The sequence below is a fragment of the Tigriopus californicus genome, chromosome 2, assembly GCF_007210705.1.
Source record: "Tigriopus californicus strain San Diego chromosome 2, Tcal_SD_v2.1, whole genome shotgun sequence".
Taxonomy (NCBI): domain Eukaryota; kingdom Metazoa; phylum Arthropoda; class Copepoda; order Harpacticoida; family Harpacticidae; genus Tigriopus; species Tigriopus californicus.
This window is the reverse complement of record NC_081441.1, coordinates 199,851-210,007: the sequence shown is the minus strand read 5'-3', so window position 1 is coordinate 210,007 and position 10,157 is coordinate 199,851. Positions and strand designations below refer to the sequence as shown.

Here is a 10,157-nt window from a genome sequence, read left to right as displayed (position 1 = left end):
GTAGTAAGCTTTTGTACCTTGAAAAAATCTTCTTCCGTCTCATCCAAAACATTTTTGGAAAATTGTGTTGTAAAGTTTTTGAAATTGAGATATCTGTATCTTGGTTTTGGTTGGATGGGTTTGTAGTCACTAAGGGTCTGGTGGTTGGAAAAAGTTTGACACGGTGGTTATGTTTTCTGGTTAAGTGTTTGCTCAAATGCCAAGACATTAAGATATGTTTTTCTTTGTCAAAGAAGCAAAAGGAACAACTATTGTGAAATACACATGTTTAAAAATAGCATGATTGTTAAAAACGTAACCAATAAGTATTAAACATACTCTTAGTAATGTATTGACGTAAAATTTCATAAACTTCTATTTAGCACATGCTTAGTTATTACAACCTAAAGGTTACGTTTTACGCCTTAAAAGATCGAAAAATGGCGTAATTATGTTCAAGTCATTCCCAAGGATTATGATTGTCTGTTTCAACGACACGACAAGAAATAATATCTCTCCATTTTCTTTAAGATTTCTATAAAAGCAAAAAGTAGCAAAAAATGTCGCTACAACTAAAAGTGCCAAAAGCTACACTATCCTATCAAGTTCCTAAAATATTTGAACGATACATGTGGCAGTTTAATCTTCAAAATTATCCCTTTTTGCAACAAATAATTTCTACGTATCAGAGATGTTTTGGTTCAACTTTAATTTTTTTCCCTCAAAGTTCAAGATTAAGCTTGATTAAAGTTACAATTGACAAGTACGGCATCACAATCGTGAAATATTGACATTAAGTAAGTTTTAGGTTATATTGCAAACTTTATTTGGGCTTTATCATCTCCTTTGAAAAGTGAAATATTTCCATGTATATTTTAGGCTTAGAAAAAGCATATAATATTTCTTGGGAATTGCTTTAAGATAAAACTAGAGCAATTTGTAGTCAAATTTGATGAAAATGCAATCTTTGAAAACGAGCTATCTTATCGTTTGCTCCATGGATTTGAATAAAATTTTAGTGGGAAACCAAAGTAAGGTTACTCCCAACATCTATTGATTACGTTTTTTAAAAATGTTATCTATTTGTAGGTCTTTAGGTCTTAAATGGATTAATATTCTAATCTAAGCCAGAATCCAAAATGTTTCTTTTACAAAAAGTTGTCCCTTTTCTTTCAATAACAACGAAAATCGTTACTAGAAGTCTTGACACTAGCAAAAAAACTTTATCAGTATTGTGAGTAACACCGTGTTGAACTAACGAATCATACTTTTGGTTTTAGGATTTGTCCCGCCCGCTTTTTTCACACATAAACAAATCTTAGTGCACTCGCTTCGACAGCTGACCAATGCATAAACAGACTGACTCACAGATGGGCAGACCTCAAAGGCCCACAGACTGGTCGTGCAGCATCCAGACATCATCCTTCTCTCACTTCATTCATGCTATGATGGCTTCCTAATGATTACCAGTGAATTCATATCGAGATGTGTATAAGAAGCGTGCTGAGAGTTACCAATAAGCATGGCTAACTTGTACGTGAGAGTATTGTTGAGGCCTCAGACGCGCTACGTGGACCGCAGATGTCATGGGTTCAAAGCCCGGCACCTCTCAACCAAAGGGCCGAATGAAGAACCGAATTCGAAAGAAGATCCGGCGAAGGATAAACATGAGGTTCATGATCCTTGGAAGAACTCCAAGTCCCGCGTCCAACATCAGATAGTGCAGACTCGAAATTGGTTGCAAACTGTATATTTGAACTGGAAAAATAAAGACGGCGAAAAGAGATCTACGGGTGCTGATGTAACGGCTTCAGATGGAACAGAATGGTATGCAGTCTACTTGGAACCTAATATTGCTTGTTACCTGAATTCCCGAGTCTGTGCCAATTTGCAGTCCTAGTATAGGAAAAAAAGACCGAGAAATTCAACAATTTAGGCCTAGGTTTATGACCTCTCAGGGAGGAGGGCAGTTATAACAGTTCAACCCGGTGCCGTGACGATTTCGTTTCATCCATAATCATGGCTCATGACAGTTATCTTAAATTTGCTGAGGTCGAATATGGAAATCAGTGTATTTCGTCACAAAAGGGGAACACCTCTGTCTGAGGGAAAGAATTTCAACATGGGATAACAACGGGTCAAAAAGTGTCACACCTAAGGCAAGTTTTCGCCTTGGTCGTCCAATGTTTTCATGACCATGAAAAATTGTATTATTGGGTTGTTATAGTGTGCTTGTTTCATAATGTTGATCCTTTTTTATGCCATTCCTCAGGTATTCGAAACGGGTGAATTTTTGGATGCGCCAGTACGAAGATTTCGTAGGCCTGACAGAGGTCAAGCAAGCCCAAGGAAAAGTGGTTGAGGTAAAGAGAATTCGTTCATTCCTCCATGCAAGCCTATCGTCCGTCAGATTTCAGATTGTCAACATAAATTGAGTTCATAGTTATTATCCTGGACTTTTTTTCACTACTTTAGCTCGAACGACGGTTCATAGAGCAACAAGATTCCCGGCGAGAGGCTCAAAGTGACATCACAAGTATTCAATCCAAGATCAAGGAGATTCATGGCGAGCTGGAAAAGACTTACCGAGGCGAAGACAAATACTTGACTTTGGTTACGCAAGAGCATCAAGTGCTCAAGGAAGAAAAGGCTCTCCTGGAGGATTTTACCCAACTCGAAAAAAGGGAACGAGAGTGCTTTGCTTTGCTCTCCAATGCTGTCAGAGATTCCCATGAAAAGGAACGGGCACAAGCCGAGAAGACCAAGTACTGGTCGGTGTTAGGGTCCATCTTGGGCACCTGTTTGGGCATCATCGGGACCACCATTAACAATCGGTTGCGGATGAGAGAGTTACGCGAGCTCGTGGCCAAATCGTCATCTGGCGAAGGTATCCGTGAGGTCAACGATCTGATCGGACAGAGCCTCAGAACGCACGAGGCTAGGCTCAAAGATCTAGTCACTCAAGTAGGTTTGCAAAAAATCAGCGTATCCTGGCCCATTTTGTGAATCATTGTCAATTGTGAAATCACAAGTTACTTTCCAATCTTAAATTTGAGGGCAAGTACCAAGGTTGGTATCTTCCGTCGGTCGATTTTGCGCTTTGCGCGTGGATACTTCCTTCCCATTAGCCTTGCATGATTTTTTTTTTTTGGTTTGGTTTTTCACGGGCTTTTCTAACCGCTGCAGGGAATGTAATCCCCAGTACTATTGAAATGAAAGGTTATAATTCGTCTGTTAATTACCTTTCAATCTTTACATGATATTTGGTCTACCAACGAATTTGAGTTGACAGACCGAGCTAGTCCTTGAACGTAGGGTTGATCTGGAATGCTATCTAAAAATTTGTCCAAGTCTGACTTGAAAGATGCAACCGAATCAACCAGGCCTACGTATTGCCCACGAATATCAGAGGAAAGCAAATTCAACAATGAAGGAGCCCGAGAAAGAAGAGAAGTGGACTTTATTGTTCGAACTAGCCTGGATTCTCGAAGGCTTGAAGGTGCTCTCAAAACGCACATTAAGCCTCTACGGTTACTGCAATTGCCCCTAAATCCTGGGTTGGGACAAAGCTCGTGAATTGCTTCAAAGACGTCCAGTATAAGATACCTTTCGTACCTTCTCTGAACACTGTACAGTCCCAACATTTTTTATCTGAAGAAGAACTCTTTCATTCTTGTGATGATTCTAGTGAAACATTTTTGGACTTGATGGACCTTTTGTAAACCTGCTGAACTCATTGGAGCCCAAATGGGTGAAGCATATTCAAGATGTGGTTAAACAATCGACTTAAACGTGCGATATATCCAACAACGCATCTGAAAAGCTTTGTCAACTTTCAACTGGATATGCTGATCGAACTTCCCATTATCTTAGAGGACTGCACCGAAATTCCTCATAGATGCTGAGTGCCCTAACCTTCATCATCTAATAGTAGTAGAGTGTCTAATGACGTGGACCCAAAGGGCTTTTGAGCGGAATTTCATTCCATTCAGTGCCATATTACTCGCAGCAACCCAAGAGTAGATTTGGTCTAGGACCGCTACCAGACAACCGAAATTCAGACCATTCCTACCACCTACCAATTTTGTATCATCAGCATAGGACGAGAGGCTGGCAGTAATGCTAAGCTTTTGAAGGGAGGCAATGAATATTATGAAAAGGAGGGGTCCTAAGATGAAGCCCTGGGGTACACCTGACTTGACATCATGTATGTCAGTAAGGGATCCCTCGACCTGATTAATTTGCTTCCTATCCTGAATGAAGCTTCTTATCGAACTGAGAAGCTTGCCTTGGATCCCAATGTCATGAAGTCTATTCAACAAAAGACCATGATCTACTTTATCAAAGGCGTTGTCAAAAACAAAATAGACAACATCAACTGACTCATGCCTTTCCAGTCCCTCAATGGCCTACTCTATATGCTCAATCAGTTGGGTAACCGTGCTAAAATGTGCTCGGAACCCGTGCTGACCCGTTCCTGAATAATTATGTCTTGTTGAAATTTTTGGTGCGCATGACACGTTCCATGAAGTTTCTTTCTTTATTCATCAAGATATATTCATGTTCACCTTGCAGATTCAACATGTGATAACCGACTCTAAGTTGAATGTTGACAAAATTGGCGAGATGCGTTTGGTGTTCAACAGGTTAGAGGGAACGGTCCAAGCCTTGGCCAATTTCGACCTCGAATCCCAGATGCGGCAGGTCAACAAGAAGAACGAGAAACTGTTTCAGCACATTGTCCAGCAACATCGACAGCTGCAGAACAAATTTCAAGATCTTCGCGCCAATTTTGACTCCCAGGGCGCCATCTTTGAAAACGCGTTTCTATCGCGGGAAAAACGTTTGAACGTGTTTCTGCAGAATGAGGCCGAGCGGGACAAGAAACTGGATTTGAGCTTCGAGAGCTTGTATAAGAATCAAAGTCTGATCTTGAGCACCTTCCAGGATCGCTTAAAAGGCACAGAAGATGGCGTGCGAGAGATCAAGACCGTCATAAATTCGGTTCAAAATGCGGCCACGGCGAGGCGGGAGAAAGAAAAGAACCTTTTGCAGGATTTGGATGCCACATTATTGGACAAAGTGGAGGAAATTATGGATGATCATGAAGCTAAGACTATCAAGAATGTTTTGGGCATCGTTCTTGTCGTCACGCCACTCGTGGTTTACACGATGAACAAACTGTTTTAGATAACTAATTCATTCCATTTCATGACTAAAGTTGATCAGAACTATGTACTAGAATCAGATCGTGCAGGTTTATTTAAGGAAAGATAGGTACGTATTTTTACACTCTAGCGATCACTTGACCATCAAAATGGAGAAAGCTGATCTTTCAGACGACTTTGAAACGATATGCTCTCCTCACGAAAGTGACCAGTCTGAACTCGAGTATAGAATTCGTCCCTCTAATGGGACAGCCTGCAGGTTGCAACAATTACGAATTCTAATTTTTAGTTTGATCGAACGATTGGATCAACAGTTACGCGCTCTCAAAGCAGACTATACCTTTAAGTCTCTAAGTCAGAAAACCAGCCTTTTCCCTTAATATAGATTATGATAGCCTCATGGTAAAATGAAGTGTTATGGGTGAGTCAAAACTAGATACATTCCTCCACGAGTTGGAATGTCTAAACGGGGACACATACGAGGAAAGAGGTAAATAAACACTTGTTTTCATGGACCAATTTCAGGAGTTCAAATCGGGTTTCTGAATGTAAACAGATCGTAAATGACAACATTCACAATTCGGCACCGCTATTCAAACACATATCAAGCAATGAATGACACTTGACAAACGGCGTTTGAATTCATAAGTTAAATGATCACAGATTGATTGATTGCGTTTGCAATTAGCAAAATACGTAAATAACAAGATTATTACTTTTACACTTTAGTTTACGACTTCGACAATCATAATCATTGACTTTCTAGCTTTTCCGGCCAGAAATGATTCTAAATGATTTAATTTTTTCACCCTTAAGATGATATATTTCCACAATATCAAAACCAAATTCTCCCTAATTTGAAGTTGTTTTCTTGCGAAAATAAGCGAAAACCAGCAAAGTTGAGAAAATGGCAAGCCAGGTCCAGTTGGTTTTCTTTGTAGAAATTAATAATACAACTCATTTGCATTTTTGGGGGTTTGGTTTTCCACGGGCTTTTCTAACCGCTACCCAGGACTATTAAAATGAAAGGTTATAATTCGTCCATTTATTACCTTTCAATCTTTATAGGATATTTGGTCTACCAACGAATTTGAGTTGCCAGGCCGAGCTAGTCCTTGAATGTAGGGTTGATCTGGAATGCTATCTAAAAAATTTGTCCAAGTCTGACTTGAAAGATGCAACTAGATCAACAAGGCCTACGTATTCCCTACGAATATCAGAGGGAAGCAAATTAAACAATGAAGGAGCCCGAGAAAGAAGAGAGTTGGACTTCATTGTTCGAACTAGCCTGGATTCTCGAGGGCTTGAAGGTGCTCTCAAAACGCACATTAAGCCTCGTCGGTCACTAGAATTGATTGACCCTAAATCCTGGGTTAGGACAAATTTCTATTCAGAAAAATACTAATAAACTCGTCCACCTCGTTTTCTGATACAAAATTGACAGCCACTACTAACTTGGTGAAGATTATGATCAATGAACAATTCAAGCCAGGTTGTTGCAATAAAACTTGACTGATTTGGCTGGCACTACCAATTAGAAGTCAAATCAAGCGTCTTATGTTGAACAAAATCGTTTGTGTACGGACGAATCCATTCACCTTTCTTTATTGCTTTTTTTTACCTGTTTTGCACTTCAATTCTAAAAAAGGTATATTTTGTGTTTAAATACAGTCAAAGGGCGCCAAAGTGTTTTTACTTGATATTCGAAATTGAAGGGAATTTTGAAAATCTCCGACTATTTTGAATTTTAATTTAGTGGCCAAGAATGCTTCAAGATTAGATGAATTAATATCCGATTAAGTTCACTGTGCCAAATATGTTTCTTTTAGCAAAGTTAAAAACCTTTGTCAAAACGAATTCTTGTTGCATCTTTCTGAAGCTCTTTGGGAGAGAGCTTCACATCTAACTAATGATGAATTATTACATCCGAAAACATCCGGAAAAAAAATCACGAAATTCTTGTTTTTTCTTAGTATTGTACATGTATGTGTACACAATGTGCCACGGGGAGAACTCTCTCATCATTAACACGCAAAAACGCCCACAGACCGAACACCCATCAGACCCTGGGCTGTGACACTGCCTTTCGGGATTTGTTAAGGAACCATGTGATAGTTGGCTTCGCTGGCAGGACGGGCTTCAACACTTAGATCCCACCACCACATGAGCAAAAATATCTATCCTTTGCGCAGTTCAAATTCTTCGATCGGTGTTAACAACCTCCTATTTTTTAAATTAACCCTCGGCAAAGCCCTTGCTCCAAACGTGTGGGAACCCTGGGTAAGGCAAGCCCCTTCAAGCTCGTACCGTACTCAATATTTCTTGGGTTCAGTCCACACAAATCGATAGTTAAGGCTAAGAGATAAGGATGCCCTTGAGCTTCTTCGTCCAAGACTGCACGTACGTACAGTCGGTGGGCCTGCACTCAGCAACAGCGAGTAGTGGGTAATGGAATGTGGGTACGAGTTGGATGGGACCTACTGATTTCAATGGGACCCTGACAGCAGCTTCAGAGAAAGAGGTTGATGTACTGAATGGTCATATTGAATCCGGTTTATCCGGTTTATCGCATTCGACGGTGTACATAAATTCTCTGCCGACTCCTCTTCTACTGTACAAGAGCGTCAATCGCATCACGGTGACGAGTGTTGTGGTTCAGAATCTTGACCCAAGACAAGTAACAAAGAGTGAATCAAGTGTCTCGCCAATCGGATTTCCAATGGAGCATCATCAGTGGTCAGTTCAACTCTATAATGGCATCGCCATGCCTATTCTTGGATTAGGTAACCGAGTGGGTCTGCACTGAGTTGAATAGGTGCACGCAGCAAAGCTTTCATACGTAGATTGAAGCACTCAAGAAATTTGCCGCTGTTTTGGGTAGATTTTGCTCCGACTTTTCTAGGGCTAGTTATATATTTTCTTTTTAATGAAATAGTAAGAGCCCCTGTGAAATGGACAAACAGCAGACTAATGAATATGATAGAAAAACGGCATCTCGTTCGATCCAAGATAATGAATACGTTTGTCACACAGACTGCGGATTTTCATAATATTTTACGCAATAGAATGCAAAGTCAAAAATACGTGTGCCAGCCCTCTTTACCGTGATTTTGGTTTGATAATAATAATAATAATAATAATCTTTATTGCGACCCTTGTTCATGTCATGGCATAAAAATAACTATGAAATAAGAAATGATGTGTTGACATTGGATTTGAATAAAGCTAACTTGAATCATTACAATACGGCAATGCTACTTACATTTTGCCTTCGGAGGGCTCCTTTTTATTAATATCATTAATTAAGCAACTACCGGAGCAAGACTATTTGTTACGTCAAAACTAATTTTCTTAACTTATTTTTTGGAAACCACTGACATATGAGGTTACACCTTTGATTCTGAATAGAATTCATTAATATTCATTATCTTGACAATACTTTTTGCCTTCGGAGGGCTCCTTTTTGTTAATATCATTGATTAAGTAACTACTGGAGCAAGACTATTTGATACGTCAAAACTAATTTTCTTNAAAATAACTATGAAATGATAAATGATGTGTTGACATTGGATTTGAATAAAGATAACTTGAATCATTACAATACGGCAATACTACTTACTTTTTGCCTTCGGAGGGCTCCTTTTTGTTAATATCATTGATTAAGTAACTACTGGAGCAAGACTATTTGATACGTCAAAACTAATTTTCTTAACTTCTTTTTTGGAAACCACTGACATATGAGGTAACACCTTTGATTCTGAAAAGAATTCATTAGCATTCATTATCTTGACAAAACTTTTTGAAAAAAATGACATCAAGTGCCCTTGGGGAGGAAGGTTTATTTGTTTCTATTAAAAGTCTTAAAATTGAGTCTTTTATCATATCAGCTCCTGCTTTCATTGATTTTCTTTCAGAATTGAACATTGAGACCTGCAAATTTCTAAGGTGGGCGCTGAATCGTCAACTATTAATCACTTCTTGACAACTTCAATTTTTTATAACGATTAACCCTTTCACCCTAAAGTTACATATGTTATGACATTTTTTTTTCTTCTGACGAAACCATGGTAACCGAGTGGTCTAATGTTCCCGATAGAGGCACGACACGGTTATCCATAGTGCGTGAGTTCGTATCCCGCCTTCGAAGAAAATCCTTTATTGCGTCATTTAAGAAGCAATTGATGGAGGACTCATCACTATTTTTTTGGGAGGTCACTGGGGTATTTTTCCAATACAGTAAAGGCAATAATAAACGAAAATATGACTCATGATATTAACCCCAAAAATTCTTACGGTTTCGAAGAAGCATTTGTAAAACAAAGAAACAACTTCAAAGGAACAAAAATAAGTTAAAACCAATGTTTTTTAATCTTTTAAGTTAGATATAATCTTTATTGCGACTCATGGTCATGTCATGGCGTAAAAAATAACTATAAAATAAAATCTGATGTATATACACTATACAAAGGTTTGTTGATAAAGCAAGAAAAATGTCAAGAAGGTAAAGGCAATAAAATAGTTGACTAGAAAGTGATATCACAATGAGTATGACTAGAATTGGTTCAATGCACATGAAAAAAGGTAAGAGGTGAGTTACAGATAGTACAAAGACAGGTAGGTAGAGGTAAGTGATGAAAATATTGGTTATTGCAGAGTAGAGGATGGACCAAATTGAACAGATCCTTTGTCAACTCCCGTCGCTGATGGTATTTGGCCGGGAGCCGAACAAAGTTGCGTGACCGCCAATATTCCGAGGGGATGTCGGGCCAAGGACGATAAGGTGTTATCAAGTCCTTGAGCGGGAAGGTCAACTTGTGTCCGGATATCACCTCCTGAAAGGTCAGGTTCCCAACATTGTTGGACACTAACCTGGCCAGCCCGATAGCGAGGTGCTCGGTTTCGCATAGAAAATGCGCCCAAGCATTATTGGTATATTGAGGCACGCACAGGTATCGTTTGAGGAACTTGGTGAAGGTGGCATCGGCGGATTTGAGGGCGAATTGGGCGGAG

The 10,157-nt window shown here is 39.4% G+C and overlaps 2 protein-coding genes across 3 annotated transcripts in view; both read left to right on the top strand.

Annotated features, from left to right (window-relative positions):
• The first annotated feature begins 1,304 nt into the window (after positions 1 to 1,304).
• LOC131893490 (uncharacterized) lies at positions 1,305 to 5,223 on the top strand. The gene is made up of 4 exons (XM_059243530.1): positions 1,305 to 1,806; positions 2,252 to 2,342; positions 2,455 to 2,943; positions 4,555 to 5,223. The coding sequence occupies exons 1-4, from the start codon at positions 1,502 to 1,504 to the stop codon at positions 5,167 to 5,169; spliced, it is 1,500 nt and encodes a 499-aa protein (XP_059099513.1). The 5' UTR covers positions 1,305 to 1,501; the 3' UTR covers positions 5,170 to 5,223.
• A 2,234-nt stretch (positions 5,224 to 7,457) lies between these two features.
• LOC131893580 (uncharacterized oxidoreductase ZK1290.5-like) overlaps positions 7,458 to 10,157 on the top strand; it is a 7,272-nt gene continuing 4,572 nt past the window's right edge. The window contains exon 1 of one of the 2 annotated variants that reach the window (XM_059243650.1): positions 7,458 to 7,930. In XM_059243650.1, the coding sequence (XP_059099633.1) occupies positions 7,618 to 7,930 (313 nt within the window). In that variant the 5' untranslated portion in view covers positions 7,458 to 7,617. The remainder of the gene's footprint in view (positions 7,931 to 10,157) is intronic. The other variant, XM_059243652.1, reaches the window with a different exon arrangement.